This window comes from Cervus canadensis, chromosome 13 (assembly GCF_019320065.1).
Source record: "Cervus canadensis isolate Bull #8, Minnesota chromosome 13, ASM1932006v1, whole genome shotgun sequence".
NCBI classification, from domain to species: Eukaryota; Metazoa; Chordata; class Mammalia; order Artiodactyla; family Cervidae; genus Cervus; species Cervus canadensis.
Window position 1 is genome coordinate 21,959,896 of NC_057398.1, and position 20,456 is coordinate 21,980,351.

Genomic DNA, 20,456 nt, shown 5'->3' on the forward strand with positions numbered 1-20,456 from the left:
TTAACATGACTACTGTGTACTCTGCTTTTGTATATGTCATCTCTTCTTGTAAACATTCGTGTTTATCTTCCTTACGCATACCATTTACTTAATAAATAGTTTTTAAGTGACTGAAAGAACTCATCAATCAACTGATCAATGATGGATGTCCGGACCTGGTATGAGTAAATGAAAAACAATTTGGAAGTGATGAAATGATTTAAACAAAGAATAAGACACATCCTATTTTGTGTGCTGATTTTTTTTTAATGAACATCTTATAATCTTACAAAATAACTGACTGTAGCTGTTTTACGTTACAATACAGTAGATCAGCTCCTTTCACTGTGTTCCCAATCAAACCATCCCTTTGGAGTGCTAATCAATGCACTCAATAGTGATCTCACAGAGGAGAGGACGTGCCAAACCCAATGCCTTGTAATGGAGGGAAGAAGAGGAGAGAATCAAGAATAGCTCTTTACTTTCATATACAGGTTTGCCAGCTGACAGTTCTCACTCTGTCCTCTCATCTATCTGGTTGGAGGCTGTCATACTAATTGCCAGAATCATCCAGCCCTGGGAAACCTGGACCCCAGAGCTCCTAGTCACTAGGAAAAAGAAGAAGCAGAGAAGTGATTTTGGAACAGGGAAATGGAGGGAAGTGCCTCTGGGAGAGGCTCTCTGTGACCCCATGAGTGGGGAGGAGCAGCAGAATGCAGACCACCATGTGGATTGAGTGTGAGCTGACATCCACTGGGGATCTGTGACTGTGGCATCTCAGACCTTCAACTTTATTGTGACTGGAGGAGCTCAAAACACTAGGCTCCAGGGGAAAAGGCTGGAAGAACTTGCTGTTTCCGAATGGCCAGGGCTGACTCAGGCTGTAGTCAAAAAGGCTTTCCACACACCCCCAAATCCCTCCTCTCACATTCCTAGGGCAGTGATGGAGAGCAGGTGTTGCCAACAGAGACTAAATTTTTTTTTTAAATGAAGTACAAAAGAGAAATGTTCTCATGGTTACTCCTGTGGGGAGACTGAGGCCAGACTCACACCATCATGAACCACAGGTTCCACATTCCCATGGTGGGGGTGGGTAGTAATGGGGGCTGTAACCTTCTTGAGCTGAGCAATGCCCAGGATAACTCTCCTGCTACCTCAGCCTCAGACATGGCAGGATTCCCCTGTACGGAGTTTGACATGTTTCAGGAAATTTGGATAATGATTTTACAACTGTTTTAAAATGAAGAATTGAAACTTGTCTACTCTCCTTTTCCATATGGAAGCCTATCAGAATCCCAGAAATAAATATTCTCTTCTTGAGAGCACTAAATGTGAAGCCAGATAAGGAAGAGTAGGTATCTAGACTATTGTTTCTGTTATGGCTGGGAATACAGAGGACAGGATTTTGGACAGCAGTCTCTGGCTCTTTACCTTCCCCCATGATTCTGCCACCTTCCTTTTAGATCCCCATAGATAAATCTGTGTATATCCCCTTCTTTTTATTCCATTCCAGAATGTTGTTCTTTCCTACATGAAGTCTGGCTCAAGATGGAGGGAAGATAATAATTCCTTTTTTCTATTTGCATAGCCAAGGCTTCAGTGTTGATGGGAAGAGTAGAAAACTGGTTGGAGGCAAACAGCAGGTGATCCAGAGAGACCAAGACTGCCCTTGAACTTTTGCCTGTTCTTCCTTTCCTGAGATGATAAGCTGGGGTGTTGAAAAAGAAACTAGCTCCTTACTCTCTTTCTCCAAGGCCTACTCCATCAATCATTACCCCCAGAAAAACAGCTGCAATAGACCACATGCAGAAAGAGTCAGCCCAGGCTGTAGACAGAGGCAGGTTAACATGGTCACTTCACACACTGTCCATCTATTGAGCAAGAAAGGATCACAATGACAAAATGGACTCTAAATAGTTGAAATTCTTCTCTCTCCCCACAGAGTGTCACCCTTGCTCCATGTATTTTCAGAACTCACTCAAAGGGAGCTCTCTGGGACACAGATTTGACACAAAGCACTTGAATAGATTTTATCTCCCATTCTGCATTGTTCAGAGGATCCCCTGTGGTGTGCTGTGGAGACCTGAAACAAAATTGAGTCTCCTTGACTGATTTTGTCCTCCAGTCCTGGGCTCTGATTGACCCCAGTGTCTACCCTGTGAATGGCCTCTGTCAGCTCCTTCATCCCTGCCTATTCTTCCATCTACTCTCACCTTTCCCTCATGTCATTTCCTTGACATTTTCTCCCCCAGTTAGTCATGTGGCCACATGGCTGTGAATGATGGCTAGGCTCAGGGACTTAGAAGAAGGGAGACCACAGACCAAGTATGTGAAAAGCATGGGTTCCTGTAATCCTGGTGACAGGAAAGTGAACCTGCATACAGACTTGTTGACTGGCCAAAAGCCACCTTTGGAACAGGCACCTGTGGAAGTGCAGAAAACCCTGGGTCTCACCAACTGCAGTGACGAGTTCTGAGAAGAGAAGAGAAGTACTTTTTGGATGGAAACTCAAGAATCATAGTCTAGTTTTCCTGGACCCCTCATGGATGGATACCCCCACCCACATTTCCATGCCCCTTAGTATTATCATTCCAAGCCCCCATCTCCTCAAACTGGGCCCAGCTCTCAGCTCATAAAAAGATGATTAGCTGATATGTGATCATCAAAAACTCCATCCAATCTCTCTCTTTGCTTCCCCAGTTCTCTCTCAACCTGCTAATCCCTATGAATAGAAAGATGGTAGAAGAACGCAGTCCTCAAACCCTCAGCATTCATTTTGGATGTGAACTTCACAGCAGCATGTGTGGAACAATGGATAATTTTTAGCTTAGTAGACAGCAAAAAATATAATATATATAATATATTTATATCATTATGTTTAAATACTTATAAAGAATTAATAACTAACCTTATTATTACTAAGGGAGACTACATAAAGAAAGGGAGAGAGCCAGTTTCGATTAGATGAGCCCTGAAAGATGGCAATCCATTCAAAATGGGTATCAACAGAGTGTCCCTGGCAACTGCTCTTCTAGTGTTTTGGTATTGTTTTACAAGTTGGGTGGGGCTGAATAGTTGGCAGGGTGCAGAGTAGGGAGCCGGGCAAGAGTTGAGGGTGGGATTGGATAGAATATAAATGGGGGAGGAGGGCTCTTGTATATCTATCATATTTCTCTTTCCATTTTAAATCAACTGCCTCTTTGAAGAAACTTTTGCCTATGATTCTTCCTTACTTGGGATACTTGATACAATAGTTGGCACCTATAAATGTCCTCTTGCTTTAAGATCCTTCATGTTCTTCTTCCTTCACTTTATGCCCTTTGTTTTTCACTCATCTTTTCTTTCCTTTTGTGGAGGCCCCTCTTTCTTACTGCCTCCAGGGCAGTGGAAGGAGGGGCTTGATCCTACAGTTACTGGTTTTCTTCAGCCTTGGGGTCTCGGCAGGTGCATTCATCCAGATCACAGTCAGCAGCAAATGGAATGACCTAAGGGAAAGCAAAGAGAAGTTGAAATCACCCATTTTTGCACCAAGCTTCACACTTTCAACCAGCCTTCGCTTTTCTCACTTGGTCCCAGAGGAAGTGTGGGATAGCAGGTCAGTATCACAGAACTGAAATTAACACTCAGTTCTTTCACTTACACACCATGTCTCCTTAGGCAAGGTAAACCTTGTTTCATTTTCTCTACATATAAAGTGGGAGGACAACAGCATCTACCTCAGAGGGTGTTTGGATGGTTTCAATAAGATGTTGGATATGAAAAACGTATTTCTACATACCTCTAACACCTGTTGCTACTACTTCTAATGTTACCACTAACGCTTTCACAAAATCCCTGTAAAGTAGGTAAGATGAATGTTAGTGTTTTTTTCTTAGAGGGAAGGTCAAGAGAGGTAGGGTGCCTTAACTCAAGGTCATGACACTACTACCTAGAAAACCAAGACTCTATAACCTAGCTCTATGTTTTCTACTCCCTTGGTGTTCTTGGGGCCATAGGGTCATCACTGCTATTTTCATAAGCTTGAGGTTTTGCCCTTCTTGAACCCAGAATATACTTAGGTTTGGTGAAACAATGCATCTTTCTACTGATTGTTTGTGGCTAGATTGCCTTCCTGCCATGTGATTATCCCTCCTCCAGGCCAGAGACAGCCCAGCAACATTTTCTCTCTTCCTGTTTGCACTGCTACCAACAGATAACCATACATTTTGAGTGTCCATAATTAACTTCAGAGAGAAGTGGGTGTTTAGGAGACATGATATAAAAGTGACAAAGATTCTGCTCTTTGGGCATGGATGAAACAAAAATAGATCAGGGTATCATTTAATAGTCCAAGTGCACTGAAGAGACAGTGTCGGTGACTAGGCAGAGAATGGGTGGTGGGGTTTGATGAAATTCCCCAGCATATTTGCACATATGAATTAACTAATTTAAGAGTCAACAAGGGTGAAATGATTTTTCTATCTCTCATGTGTATACTGGCCACAGTCACTGAAATCCATTCAAGGCAAACCCTAGAACTTCAGAATGTGAGATGGAGACAAGGAGAGAATTGACTGCTTTCTTCTCAAGTGGTTATGCCTTCCTGGGTAGAAAAGGGACCCATGACCAGTTACTTTCTTCAAGTGAGACCAAGAACTAGTTGGCATGATTTCTTACCTGCAATCCAAGCTCTTGATCTCTTTCTCATAGTTTGGGATTTAATGGATTTTAGAGCAAACTCAACAATGACACAATGAGCCCTTGAGTTTTCTGCACTAAATAAGTTAATTCATGTCAGCAGTGAGAACAATGCCTAGCACAGAGTGAGTCATCAGTAAATATTATCTCTTAGAAGGAGTATTCAGGTCTGTGTACAGCTAATCATGTAGGTGTGACTTTATTATGGAGATGCATACAAGGAAGAAAACATTATCTCTTGTATATTTCTGATTCATCAAATCAGCCAACTAGCATCAAATATCTTTGGAGTTCTTGGGTTTTCATTCATATCATTCCAAGTTTTCAGCCTACTCTATTTTATATGTTTAGCTTGAGCATATCTTCTAATTTTATAAAGCCCAGAGCAACAGGATAAATGGAGAAAAGAACTACTGCTTAGGATACAGTCTGGGGAATGTTCCAGGGAGCTTGTGATGGTTGCTCAACAAATACCTGCAATATGCTTGCTACACACTTTATAGGATTTTTAATTTAGCTATGAAGATTTAATAATAACTGGAGACATTTAAAGCACTAGGTAGGAAGCTCTGCTCTGAAGTAGGAAATGGTAGCCCACTCCAGTGTCCTTGCCTGAAAACTCCCATGGACAGAAGAGCCTGGCAGGCTACCATCCATGGGGTTGCAAAGAATCAGATATGACTGATAGATTGAGGATGCACAGATACCACTTCATGGGTAACCCTGCCTCCCCAAGGAGTGGAAGCCATTATTCTCTGCTCATAGAGACATTTCCTGGACAATAATAAACAGGTGTGAATCTCTGAGGAGCAGAAGCACGGCTTTTCTGAATCAGTTGCAGGACTGACAGTGAGAGAAGTAGTGTTTTCTAACAACTTATCCTAAAATTACAGTCCTTCATCCTGTCACTGTAGAAGCTCCCATGTTTGCTCGTTATCATTCTGTCTTCTGGACTGTTGAAGAAAAGCCATGATGCACCACGAAGCAGAGCTAGCTGAAGTCCCTGCCTGTTTCTGGGGCTACTACCCTCTCCTCCCACACCCAGGTGCCCTCACTTACCTTCTTGGAGGAGAGTGTAGAAGAGCAGCAGTCTCCCCCATCGTAGTGGCAGTAGGCCCGGTTGTTGATGGTGTCACACCAACCATCTGCTTGGAAAGGCTGGTAAGGAGGTGGCAGGTCAGTGTCTTAAGTACAACTTCACTCTGCTTCGCCCTTTTCTCCCACTCACCCCACCTCAAAATAATCTACAGAACTCAAGATACATTATTACGGGAGAACACCCAAAGGGCAGGGTCAAAATGGACCCAACATACTCAAGAAGTTGAAAAGTCTCAAGATAAGACCCTTGGATCTAAGGAATTGACAAATTTCACACCTAGCATCTGTTCCTGGCCTATTCTAGGGTCCAGAATGGTTCACTGAATTTTTTGATCAAGTTTTTCACCTTCTTGTAATAGTAGGTCTTTATATCATGTGGGTTACAGAATAGTTTCACATACAAGAAAATTAAAAAAAAACATTTTCACATGTGTTAACTCTGTTGGTCATCAAGAAAAGCTGTGCATCAGGCAAATTTGGCTTTAACAGTTCCATTTCATCAGTGAGGAAATGGAGATAGAGATGACAAAAATCACCCCAGGTCACAGAGCTAGGGTCAAGTAGAATTTGGGATTAAAAGTCATGTATCTTGACTTTTTGCTGCTTGTTGAACCATAAAGAAGGCTGAGCACTGAAGAACTGATGCTTTCAAACTGTGGTGCTGGAGAAGACTCTTGAGTCCCTTGGACAGCAAGGAGATCAAGCCAGTCAATCCTAAAGGAAATCGACTCTGAATAGTCATTGGAAGGACTGATGCTGAAGCTCCAATATTTGACCACCTGAGGCAAAGAGCTGACTCATTGGAAAAGACCCTGATGCTGGGAAAGACTGAATGCAGGAGGAGAAGGGGATGACAGAGGATGAGATGGTTGGATGGCATCACTGACTCCATGCACATGAGCTTGAGCAAACTCTGGGAGAGAGTGATGGACAGGGAAGCCTGGCGTGCTCCAGTCCATGGGGTCACAAAGAGTTGGACACAACTGAGTGACTGAACAACAACACAGATTAAGGACCATAACCTCCAGCTCTTCTTCTGGTATTTGTACTTAGAGACCCAGTTCTGGGTTGCTATATTGACTCAAATGATGTCTGTCCAGAGTGCAATGGTCCTAGGGTTTGCTATACCAGTGCTGGAACACAAGTCATCCCACTTGTGCAGCTACTTCATGCATAGCAGCTAGACACAGGGTTAGAGCAGAGTAAGCCAAACGGTTTCCATCTACTCCTGTTACTGCTACAAGTTAACAGAAACCAAAATGGGAAAGGGGCCCAGGCCAAACCAGAGTTAATGGAGTGTTTCACCCCCAAAGGGAATGTATGATAAGAACAGCAACCCGCGGTTACAAAATTGCTCAGCAGCCCAATGCGTCCTTTCTCTAGAACCACTCCTGGAAGGAAACAGTGTCCCGCAGCATCCTGGAAGGCACACCAGCCAACCCAGCCCACCTACTCAATCACATCAGCTGCTCCCCATCCTGAGTGGATGCCTAATTGTGAAGCTCAGGAAACATCTCGTGATCAAACTCTTGGGGCCACAGACGGTCAGTAGACTCTTGAATCCTGAGGCCACCTTTCAGTTCCCACGTTCAAATCACTTTCTCTTCCCTCACCCTCCTTAAAGGTCAAATAGAATGACTGTTCCTTATTTCACTGTGTTTTGATGAGATAGATCACTAAACTTAAAAAAAAAGCCATTAAATAATTTTCAGCAATTGCGTTACATCAGAACAAGTTCATCCAAGTGATTACTTCAATGTTTTGACTTATTCTATGGGGTCCAGAGGTCACTGGAACACCATTCCAGATGTATACCAGTTTGCCAGCCCCTGAGAAGCTGCTACTTGTGGGGGGAACTCAACAGCTGTCGGACAGCTGCACAGCAATGTCAGCTGAGAGTGGGAAGTGAAAATGAATTCTGTTCTCAACACGGGCCTCCCTGGGATAAAAGACAAAGATTCTGAGATGAGCATTTGTCTTCAACGCTGGAGCCCATTGCTCTGGCTCTGGAGAACTTGGAATAACTATACAATGAGCACTTGAATCTACAATTACAGCCGAATAAGAGGAGTCAAAATGCAACTAGCCACATCCTTAACACCTATAGATGCCCCGGGTTCTCCTGGGAGGACCAAGTTTATCCCACTGAGATTCCCCCAGATTTTTTTTTCTTTTTCGTGTGTTTGGAGTATATTTTCCTCATCTAACACTGCATCTGTTACTTTTCCTCCAACCTTGACTGACTCACTGGCAAAACTTAATCTGTTCCTTCTTTCTCTTTCATGTAATTGTCTATAAAAATCCAAAGAGCACCCAAAATACTTTTCCCACATTATAAAGGCATGGGCTTCAATATGGAGGATTAAAGGGAGATCTGAAAAAGATCTTCCTTTTCATAAGAACAACTTAGACATTTGAATAGATTAATAAGAGATCCTTTGGAGTCTTTCTTTCCAATCTCTTCCCCAAGGATGGCCTCTCTCATCTCAAGAGCATTAGGGATGATGTGTTGAAAAGAGCAGAAATGGTCTAGGTCTAGGTTCTGCAGATCCCACTGGACAACAATGGCTATAGCCTGGACATGATTTCTTAAAATTGCTTCTTTTATATTCTTAAAGGTCATCTGGGATGAGAAGGGAATTTATAAAAAAGGAGCATAAATACAAAGAAAAGGTTGGAAAGACCCAAGTATTTAATTTACTGTATACCTATTAGAATTAATTGTTCCTCCCCTAACCTGCCAAAAAACAACTACTCCACCCTAAACAAACAGAGTCTCCTATGGCAACATGTGCCTGGGAAGCTTGACAGCTTGAGTCCAAAATTACAATGGAAAAAATAGGAAGGGAAAAATGCCTAATTGATTCAAAGTTTTTAAAGTATCTGAAGACTGGATGTAGACTGGGAGACATAAATCACAATAACTGAAAGCTGTCTGATTTGGGACGTCACTCTTCCCCACAGGAAGCTCCCTCAAGGGAGGCTACAGGATCGGTTTCTCTGCACATCGCGTCAGTAGGTGAAATCTTCATTACTCACACATGCACTTCACTTTCCTGTATCATCACAGTGTTCCACACAAGTGAATTTTTCAAATACCTAAAGCTTATTTCTTTAAGAGCCACTTTTAATTTTTATTTTAACCATTTTCACAGAAGGAAAAATAAACCTTTATAAAATTCCAGTTTCTCTGTCTTTTGATAAATTAGAGAATACAAAGACATTAACTTGAATATTTTTCATTTTTACTCACACGGAAGCTCTTTGCATTGGGATATTTACTTCTTTACTAAATGAACTTCCTTCAACATACACACAACACCACACACACACAGACATCCTCATGTGTCTAGTTTTGTAGAATCAACCTAAAGTAAATACCTAAATCTGAGAGAGAGGCTAAGTTGCTCTTCTTCTGATATATGAGTTTGATGATACCTACAGGAAAGCTTTTGTTGCTGTTGGCTGTGTTCCAGTCAAATGAAGTGGCCATATCTATGCGTCAGTGATGCAATACAGAAAGGAAAGGCTGTCAGTCTGTCCTGTCCCTGTGACTTGACTTCTCAAGAGTAAAGATAATTTCTTCTTTATGTTATATTACCTGGTGATGTTTTCTGTTTAAATTGCTCTGGGGAGTTAGGTATGGGAATGGTAGCTCTATCTGTTGCCTATGGAATAGTCGTTCATTCAATCACTCAACATTTATTCCACACCCATTTGTGCCAGGCATTGCTATGGGGATACAGAGAGAAATAAAACAGGGCTCCAGTCCTCAAGAAGACTCCCATTAGCGATCACAGCTGCTGCTGCTGCTGAGCCAGCATAGAGATACAGACAGAAGAGAAGTACCTAATTCAGATTTGGGGTGGATGAGAGCAGGGGAAGGATTGTACGAGCTTTCAGGGGCTGGCACTACTCCATCTAACCCTTGTGAAAAAAAGCTTAGTGCTGGATGATTCAGAGGGACCGGAGAAAACTGTGCAAGTGAAAGGCGAGGGTGAAAAGAGAGAGGTAGGTGGTCCCAGACGGCTTCTCACAGAGCCCAGTGTCAGGAAGAGTGCCATAAATTTAAACTTTGACTGATTGGCTGATAATACCCCTATTCTGTGAATTAGATTAAGGACACTTTTCCTCTACAGCATGCAATGGAACACATGGCCTCACTGATGTTTTAGAATGGTTAGTTTTGGACTTCAGAACTTCTGCTCTGCTAACCGAAAGATTGAGATCTTAGCCAAAAATGATTATATCCCCAAAGGTAAAGGCTGGGACAGAAGCCTTTGTATTTGTATCATAAGAGGTGTCTTACAATAGGACAAGATGCTAATCATATTTTTGCATGCCTAACACTATTTTCCTTCTCCTACATCATTTCCCATCAAAACTTTCTCGTTTTGTGAATGACAAATCAGACCCACACCCATTTCTCCATATTGATTAGGCTGCATCAGGCCAAAAGAAGCCTTTTTCCAAGGCAGCTGTGGTACCACACCCAGTGAAGCCCGTGCAGCAGATGGAAGCTCTCTGATTCTCCAATGAATGGTGATCTCCAGCCTCATTCTTTCAGCCCTTGGATCTGCCCATGTGTCCATGCTGCCTAGGTTTCACTGCAAGACCTCTCAGAATCTCAGGGGCAAAATCCAAGAGACCTTTGAGCCCCCTCAGGGACTCTTAATGACCACAGCACTACTTTGTTTTTCTTTAAAAAGACCACCGATACATAAAATTCTAAGGCTGATAGATCCCTGAAGGCTATTTGGTACAAAACTCTCACTTTACAGATGATGAAATGGCTGTTTAATAAGGTGAAATGTCTTGTTTGCAAGGCTAGATATGGCAATCCTGGGAAGGGAGCCCAAATTTCTTTGATTCTTGATATTCTTTCTACTAAACCATGCTACCACCATTTGATTATTTCATTAACCTTTTCATTTTGGGGGAATAAAAAGTAACTTAAATTCCTTTGGCACCTCTACAAGAAGGGCTGAGCTGTAGTAACATTGATAATGAAGTGAACTCAGCAATCTAATACAGAAACCAGGAAAGGGTCATACGTATACTCTCAATTCTCCTGGGCCCTCACAATCTCACTTCTGTTTTTCTCAGTTGCAGGTTAAAGGTTTGTGCCAATAAGCAACCCGGTACTATAGCTCCTTCTGATCTTGGGGCTCAACTGGCCCATGTTTCCCTAGAGCTGATTCTGCCAGGAGGAAGCAGTGCTGAGCTCTCATCTCATCAGCAGATACCTGCCACCCGGAAACATTGATTTCTGGACCCTAGAATTGTAATCAAATCTCGCTGTTCTTCAAAATCAGATTCCCTGGGGATTCCCAGTCTTTTGCCAGATCCTCAGGTTGGGAAGTCTGATATGGGGCCTAGAACCTTCACAACAGTGTGAGAACTTCTTTGGTATTATTATTCTCCAGTTTGTGGGTTACCCACCCAGCAGCTTCAAGCTGTGTTTCAGCAGTATGTGAACCAAGAATTTCCAGATATACAAGCTGGATTTAGAAAAGGCAGAGGAACCAGAGATCAAATTGCCAACATCCATTGGATCATAGAAAAAGCAAGGGAATTCCAGAAAAACATCTACTTCTGCTTCATTGACTATGCTAAAGCCTTTGACTGTGTGGATCACAATGGCCTGTGGAAAACTCTTCAAGAGATGGGAATATCAGACCACCTTACCTGTCTCCTGAGAAACTTGTATGCAGGTGAAAAAGCAACAGTTAGAATTGGACATGGAACAATGGACTGGTTCAAAATTGGGAAAGGAGTACATCAAGGCTGTATATATGCATATATACTCTGTCTATGTGCAGAGGACATCAAGTGAAATGCCAGATGAATCACAAGCTGGAATAAAAACTGCTAGAAGCAATATCAACAACCTCAGATATGCAGATGATACCACTCTAATGGAGAAAGAGGAACTAAAGAGCCTCTTAATGAGGGTGAAAGAGGGGAGTGAAAAAGTTGGCTTAAAACTCAATATTAAAAAAATAAGACCATGACATCTGGCCCATAACTTCATGGAAAATAGGGAAAAAATGGAAACAGTGATAGATATTATTTTCTAGGGCTCTAAAATCATTGCAGACAGTAACTGCAGCCACAAAATTCAAAGATGCTTGCTTCTTGGAAGGAAAGCTATCACAAACCTAGATAGTGTATATTAAAAAGCAGAGACATCACTTTGGTGACAAAGGTCTGTATAGTCAAAGATATGGCTTTTCCATTAGTCATGAGATATGAGAGTTGGACCATAAAGAAGACTGAACACTGAAGAAATGATGTTTTTGAATTGTAGTCCTAGAGAAGACTCTTGAGAGTCCCTTGGACAACAAGGATATCAAACCAGTCAATCCTAAAGGAAATCAACCCTGAATATTTATTGGAAGGACTGATGCTGAAGCTGAAGCTCCAATACTTTGGCCACCTGGGTGAAGAGCTGACTCATTGGAAAAGACTCTGATACTGGAAAAGATTGAGGGCAGGAGGAAAAGTGGGCAACAGAGGATGAGATGGTTGGATAGCATCACTAACTCAATGGACATGAGTTTGAGCAAACTCTAGGAAAAGTGAAGGATAGGGATGCCTGGCATGCTGCAGTCCATAGGGTCACAAAGAGTTGGACATGGCTTAGCAACTGAACAACAAGAAGAAGGATGATAAAGTCAGGCATTTTCTGCTTACTGCAGTCATCTGAGGAAAAGAGGGAATGAAATCATTCCACTCCTCCCATGTTCACCCCTTGGGGTGGGAGGGTGCCAGTGATCTCACATTTGTGGGTTTGCAGCAATCTTCTTGGAAAATGTAAAATTCAAATTGACAGATATCCTGAGATGGATTGTGCAGGAAGAATTTCTTAGATACAATGTCCTCTGGAAAATCTCATCTGGTGTCCTAGACCCAGAGAACTCTCCATGCCTATGTACTATGGCATATTTTATCCATATATGCTTTATAGGACTTAACATTCAGCATGTACCGTCAAGGGCTCAGAGTCCAATCACTTCTGTAGTGCCAGGTGCTAGCTCAGCGCCTGATGCACTGCAGGTTCCCAACAAATAAATAACCATGATGGTGGCTAACCACGTTTTCTTAGCATACTTTATGAGCTGATTCTCCTTTTCATTAGTCCTCTCCTACAAGGTGCACAGTATTGATACACACTTATTTCTGAGTGGGAAGAGACAGTAGGATACACCATCTGAAAATTCTCCCTCTATAAACAATCTAGAAATATTGAACAGATTTATCAACATCATCTTAGTTCTATAGGTGGGATAATAAGGGAAGAATTGAAATTGCCAGGGGCCAAAATCTAGAGCAGAAAGAAGGCAGTGAAACTGTGACTGCCCTCGGAATGTTTGCAAATACTATCTGTAATCAAGTGGTTGAGTTTTAACAGCTGATCAGGAACAGGGACCCAGGTCTTGGACCTTTGTAAAATGGGGATCTTTCAAGTGGCTCTGTCAGTATTTTGTATGCATGCTATGCATGCATGTATTGGGTTCTTTACCTCTAGCACCACCTGGGAAGCCCATGGAACAACATATATACAGCAATGCTGCACAGGTAGCTTAACTCATCCGGAACTAAGGGATTTTCCCGTGTCTACCTCCCTGACCTGAAATCTCCAGTATTTAATCCAAGGAGTGGCCAAGTCACAAATCACTAAGATATTAAAGACCTCCTAGGTTGCCAGCTAACAACTGAAACTATGAAGAGTACCTTTTTGAAGGCCAACAGTCTACTCTTTAAACAACAGATAAGCAAGACATAATTGAGAGGAAGGCAATAAAGATATGCATTCTATTGTATGAGCAGAGGGGAACAGTCCCATTTGGTGGCCCTCAGAGGTCAGTACTCAGGTCTACTCCTGTGGTCTATTGTGGTCCATATGAGGTCACTAGACCCTCAAAAGAAAACAAAGGGGGACCTTGACAAGGTCAGAAAGAGAAGCCTGATTACTACCAGGTCACCTCTATCTGACACCAAAACCAAATACAGTCTTAGAACAGGAATAACCAAGTAGTGCAAAAATGAATCCCTTCTGTGAGAAACAGGATACAATGAGACAGGAAAAGAAAAGCAAACAAAATAAGGTCAGATTACTTCTTTCAGTTATAACACGTTTATCTGCAGTGAGGTAAGAGCAGAGCTTCAAAGCTCCTGCCCAGTAAATCTTGCCCAAGGCTGTACAGTATGGTTATTCAGAACATGAAGTATACTGTGAGATAAACCTACACCCACGTCCCAGCTCTGCTCCTCAGCAACTGTTAGAGCCTGAGCGAGTTACTGCATTTTAAGCTGCAATATTCTCCTTTGTAAATAGGAATAACACCTATTTACAGAGTCGCTGTCAAGAAAAAATGAGTGAATGGAGATGAAACGCTTAGCCCAGTACCTGGCCCACAGTAAGTACTCAATCAATCCCAGTTTTATAAAGGTGCCAGGAATGTACCATTGCTTTTACCAGGGTGTGGGTTGGTGTCTGAGCTCCCTCCATAGAGACTCCGGTCAAAGAGACACCAAGATTCTGCCACCAACACTTTAGGATCAAAGCTGTGGACGCTCTCATCTCTGCTCCCACCACCCTCAACCATAAATGTACCTATCTGAGTCATGGAGGAGAGTCAGATGACAAGGGAAATGGGTCTGGGACTTATTAAAACAGACTGGGAAAAGTCTTCCTGGCTTCTGAAAACCAGGGCTCCCCTCAAAACCATAGTGGTGACTTGGGTGTCTTAGCCTCTGAAAAACCCCAAACCATCACAGACACCTCTTCCCTGACGGGCACTGGAGGAAAACAGGAAGGTGAGAAGACTCTGTGACTTACTTTTCAGCCAAAAATAACCTCCTAGCAGTTCCTTCCATTTAGCTGCAAAAAAAAAAAGACCCAGCAGCTCAGACTCCCCACTTCATTTACAAACATCCACCACCTGCTTCCCCACGTGGCCCTTCTCTTGGCCCAGCATGGCCCTGGAGCTTCTCACCCACACCCGGGGGGCGGGGGATGCTAAGGTCCTGACGGGGAACCAGGGGCAGCAGGGTGTTCAGGTAGAGGCCGCACTTCCCTGTGCCAGAAAATCATGGACTCCAAGTAAGAGTTCAGCTTCTCATAGGAGAGAGGAAAAGAGGATATGTCCCCAGAGTCCTTGTCACTCTCTCTCATGGAGCTTAATAAAACGGCAAAATCCTCCTGCAAATTTGTGATCTGTCCCTCTGTTGAGAAATGTTTACCAAATCGAACCACTGCTGCTGGTGGGACCGTGTCCTAGCCCTCAAGTGCCCAGGGAGGCCTCACGGATGGTAAGATGCTCTATGCCTTGGGCCTTTACCTTCCTCTGCCTTTTACCAAAACTGTATGAGGCCATGACAGAACCAGTACTCCACTCCCAATGTGTGTGTATGTGTAGTTGCTTAGTCATGTTCAACTCTTGGCCCCCTTTTGGACTGTAGCCCACCAGGATCCTCTGTCCATGGGATTCTCCAGGCAAGAATATTGGAGTGGGTTGCCATTTCCTTCTCCAGGGGATCTTCCCAACCCAGGGACTGAACCTGTGTCTCTTGTGTCTCCTGCACTGCAGGCAGATTCTTTACCTGTTGAGCCATCAGACACCTCTCTCAAATCCTTAACTCCTTTCTCAAATCCCCATAGTCACTCACAAGGTCACTGCCTGCCCTTGGCCCTAAACCCCAACTCCATGTCCTAAATACAAGGCCCCCAAACCTTTCCTCTCCTCCCCATTTGGTCTCACTCTCTCTCATGCTTTCCTTTCCTCCAGAGCAGTTGATCCTGCACAATGAGCTCGCCCAGTTTTGATGCTAGTGGTTCCCAGTCCTTCAATGGTAAATTAGGATTTCATAGCAGCATCACCTGTCTCATCTCCAAATTGAATCACACAGTAGTACTTCTTATGACACTGTCAGGCGACCCAGCAGCAGTCCTTCGAGTGACCTGTTGGCTGTGCTGAGGTTTTAAGTGGGAGATGATGACAACACACCTTCAGACCGCATCCATGTCTCCATCACGAGGCTGGTGGACCCATTAATTCTCATGATTTTGCCTGTCTTGTTTTCACAGTAGGAGGGACCTTATAGGTGGCTTACAAGCTCTCCTGATAGCATTGCTACAGGGCATTTGGCTTTCTTCTTTAAAAGAGGAATAAGTTAACAATTGTTTGTTCAGGGGAATTTCCTGCCTCGGATCCAGCTAACTGGAGCCAACCTACTGTGGTTCAAGGCCAGAGGTAGAAATGTTGAACACAAGAAGTTTGAAGTTTACAAGGGCCATGGGGATAGGGACACTTCCAGTTTGTCCCCATTTTTACTCCTATTTCCTTCCACCAGCAATGACGTCCCTGCATTAGCACAAGGCCTAACATACCACAGTAGGTACTTCCTGAATATCCAGTGGATGAGACCTATGAGAATTGACTTTATAAGCTCAGAAGGCAGAATAGTGTTTGCTTTCTACTCCTCTGGACTTTCCTCCAAGATAAGGTATTTTCCTCTCTCTTGTTCTCTGCCCTCCCCAGATATCTGTTCTCACTATCAAGGATTCTTTAAAACATCACTTGAAATATGAGCTTGGCATGACCTTCCAGGGAGAGGTTCATCATCAACAGATTCTCTCACAAGACCAAACTGAAAGACTCAGAAGAAGAAAGCTCGGAGCACACCACCAGGCTGCTGCAGGCACCTTGCCCCGCAGGTGGGACCTTCCGCCTGGCTTCCAGGCACCTCTGTAGGTGGTCCTTCATCCCTGCTTCCTCCCTGGGCATCTGCCATCTGCGGTGCCAGTACCCCAGCCCACATGCTCAAGACATGGAGCCCCATAGGCTCTGTTCAACCTCTGGGAGGACAAGGAGGTGAAAGCTGGAGGAAACGGGCAGAAGTCAGAGGTGGAGGACCTGGCGCCAGAGACAGGGACAGAACACGTGAAACCTGGAAGAAGGCCCGGGGCTGCTGGTGGGGTTCCTGCTCTGACTTCCAGCCTTCACCTCTCCCTGTCCCTGTCTGCTGGTTTTTCAGCCAGCCTGCAGTTCATGGGAGGTTGAAGCAGCCCGAGCCGACGACGGGAATGTTCTACCGCAGCCCCCGACACGCGTGCTCGCCCCCAGGCGCCCCGGCCACACGCACTCTCATGCCAGGCAGCTCGGCATTTCTTGGCTCCCCAAGCCTGCCCGTGGAAGATGACTGGGAATGCAGACTGTGGGAGGAAATGACAATATTCATTGTTTGGATTAAATATTTTTCTTGGCCCTCCTGTTGTTTGCTGAGCGTCTTTTTTTCCCCCTTCTCATTCTCTCTTTCCTTTCCTCCTCCCTCCCTCTACCTTTCTCTCCCTCTCTCTCTCTCTCTCTCTCATCTCTTCCTCAGTAATCAAGCATACTGAGAGAAAGTTCAAGGAGAAAGCAGAAACTCCTAGGGTGGGAAGAGCTGTTGAAGGAAATTTAAGTCATTGACAAAGGCTTTTGCCATTCTGGTACCATAACCAGCTCTTCCCAAGGATGTTTGGCTTTGCAATAAAGCTAAACCTACATTGCTTTGAATTTTCAGAAGTCTTCATGGGATATAACCCATAGCACTTGTTTTCTCTCTCTTTTGCTCCTTCTTTCATATATATGTAATATGTGTGTGTGTGTATATATATATACACACATATATATGCACAGGGCTTCCCAGATGGTTCAGTGGTAAAGAATCCACCTGCCAATGCAGGAGACAAGGGTTCAATCCCCGGGTTGGGAAGATCCCCCCTGGAGTAGGAAAAGACAACCCACTCCAGTATTCGGGAAATCCCAGGGACAGAGGAGCCGGATGGGCTACAGTCCATGGGGTCACAAAGAGTTGGACACGATTGAGTGACTGATATGCACATATATGCACAAAAATATAATGCATAAATGACATATATTATTCATATATAAGATAAATGTGTATATAATAATCGCTAATATATGATGTTTATAAGACAGATATATAACCTTAAAATATGTGTTACAAGCCTGAGAAAACCATAATTAAAGACACATGTACCCCAATGTTCACTGTAGCACTATTTACAATAGCTAGGACATGGAAGCAACCTAGATGTCCATCGCCAGACGAATGGATAAGGAAGCTGTGGTACATATATACAATGGAATATTACTCAGCAATAAAAAGGAATACATTTGACTCAGTTCTAATGAGGTGGATAAACCTAGAGCCTATTATACAGAGTGAAGTAAGTCAGAAAGAAAAATAAATATCATACACTGACACATATATATGAAATCTAGAAAAATGGTACTGATGAACCTATTTTCAGGGCAGCAATGAAGATGCAGACACAGAGATTTATGGACACAGGGAGGGAAGGTGAGGGTGGGGGGAATTGAGAGAGTAGCATGGAAACATATACATTACCATATATAAAACAGATAGCCAGTTGGAATTTGCTATATGACAAGGGAGCTCAAACCTGGTGCTCTGTGAGAACTTAGAGTGTTGGGATGGTGTGGGAGGTGAGAGGGGGTTTCAAGAGGGAGGGGACATATGTATACCTATGACTGATTCATGTTGACGTATGGCAGAAACCAACACAATGTTGTAAAGCAATTACTCTCAAATTAAAAAACAAATACATTTAAATATATATACTACATTTTATACACACAAATACACACATACATATTCAATTTCTCTGGAAGCTCCAGGCATAAACAGTGACTCTAAAGGTAAAAATATTTTTACAAACCAGAAATCAACATATAGAAACAAGATACTATTTTTATTTTATATATGACATTTTCTGTGTATCAGGAACTGTGCTATAAGGTTTTATTCATGATTTTATTGAACCCTCACAACAACTCATTTTATATATGAGAAAAACCAGGGATCAGAGGTTTTAAGAAATCTGTCTCTAGAAAAGATGCAGAGTTACCATCTGACACCTAGGTCTGTGCTATAAACATCTTGAGAGGCTTTCTCTGCCTCCAACATCATTCACCATAAAATAATGATACCCCTCACTTCAGTTCTCAGAACCGCACACCTGGTTCAATCTCTACCATAATTATGGGAGTGAAGTAGCCACTTTCTGGATGGAAAGTCAGTGTCACAGAGGTTGCTGAGAAGTGTTATCATCTTCAGAACATACGATGAGCCAGGCATGGAGCTATTTGATAGAATTCTGGAATGTCTATTTGATAGATACTTAGTGTGTCTCCTACGTACAAGGCATGACTAAGTATCTGCCTTAAAGAAGCTTTGGAGGCATCAGCATTGAATAAGGCAGAGTCTGAGACAATAGGGTAAAAAAATCACAGGCCAATGGAGGATTAATTGCCAAAGGAATTAATGGCAACAATAAGACCTATAGAAGTTTAGAATAGGAAAGGGGCTGGGGCATTTCAGAAAGGCTTAATGGAATAAATGGGATTAGACTTAATCTTTGAGGATGGAAGATTTGGGCAGAGAAACGGGGAGAAAAATCCCAGCAGGAGGGCAAATATACGCCAAGATTTCAAATGGAAAAAGAAAAGATATATCTGTGGTTTTCTGCCTGGATTATTAATGGCCTAAGTTTGGAACTAGGTCAAAATCTCCATCTAGAGGAATCTCGTCCTTATCCCCGAAAAAAGTAGGGAGAAATGAAATCTGGGAGTTTGTGTGTGTGTGTGTGTGTGTGTGTGTGTGTAGAAGAAGAACATGCTAAAAGTTGTCCTTCAAACGCTGGATCTGGGGACAGTGCGGGGAATGTTTAGGAGAGAACTGGAGGGCTCCACAGTAGGTAGAAGTTGATCTCAAGCAGATAGGAACTGAGAAGAACAGAATTGTCTGGTCATAATATGCAATAGGAAAAAAGAAGGGAGGGGTCTTATGAAGGAAAATTGTCAGGACTTGGCAAATGGTCACATTTGGTTAGAAGGCCAACAGAGATGAAGGTCTGTCTGTGACATTTTACTCAAATCATGATAAGCTTTTCTCAAAAAATTAGCTCCTTGAGAAAACAGCTAGGAAGACTCCTCACTAAATCTAAGGATTAAGTCGAAATAGAACCTGATCTATCAGCAAACTCTGTACTCACAAACTTCTCTCCTCACAGTGAGAAGCTCTACACATCTTCTTTGTCCGTTCAAACAAAGGCCCAGAGGGTCTCTCCTGCCCAATTTCTGCTAGGCTTTCCCCACAACTTGGTCATGACTATTTTATCACCCCTAGTAATATTCAGGTCCAGCTGAGTTGAGGAATGGCAGGAGGGAGGTGGCATGTTTATTCTGGAATACTTTCTTGCCAATAGTCATTTCTTTTAGCCCCGATCTAATTTTTAGTTCCTGTGTCTGCAAGGAGCTCAGTTTGTGTGGCTGATTACTGTGGTTCCCATCCTCAACCTGTCACGCCATCCTGGGTTGTCAGCCCGGCTGTTCTGTTCTCCGTTAATTGGTCCATCCATCCAGTCTCACTTTCACCCATATGGAACCTATTCTCTGTGCAAGTGTCTTGTTTACATTCCCTTTATCTACGGGGCGCTTGTCTGTGTATCTTATTCACTCATCCGCTGATCAGCTGCATCTGTTTCACAACATGTTCTCCAGGCTCACTTCGTTGGTCTCTGATCCTTGCTAAGCAGGCCTCCTCCTCTTCTGGGGGCAAGCCTGCAAAGCCCAGGGAGAGGTCCTAACAGGTGACCAGCACCCCAT

The 20,456-nt window shown here is 43.2% G+C and overlaps 1 protein-coding gene across 2 annotated transcripts in view; it reads right to left on the reverse strand.

The window, feature by feature from the left end:
* Positions 1-225: 225 nt before the first annotated feature.
* PAPPA2 (pappalysin 2) overlaps positions 226-20,456 on the reverse strand; it is a 301,087-nt gene continuing 280,856 nt past the window's right edge. For both annotated transcript variants that reach the window (XM_043485179.1, XM_043485180.1), the window contains 2 exons: positions 5,716-5,814; positions 226-3,464 (listed from right to left, as the gene is read on the reverse strand). In XM_043485179.1, coding sequence (XP_043341114.1) covers positions 3,390-3,464; positions 5,716-5,814 — 174 coding nt within the window. In that variant the 3' untranslated portion in view covers positions 226-3,389. The remainder of the gene's footprint in view (positions 3,465-5,715; positions 5,815-20,456) is intronic.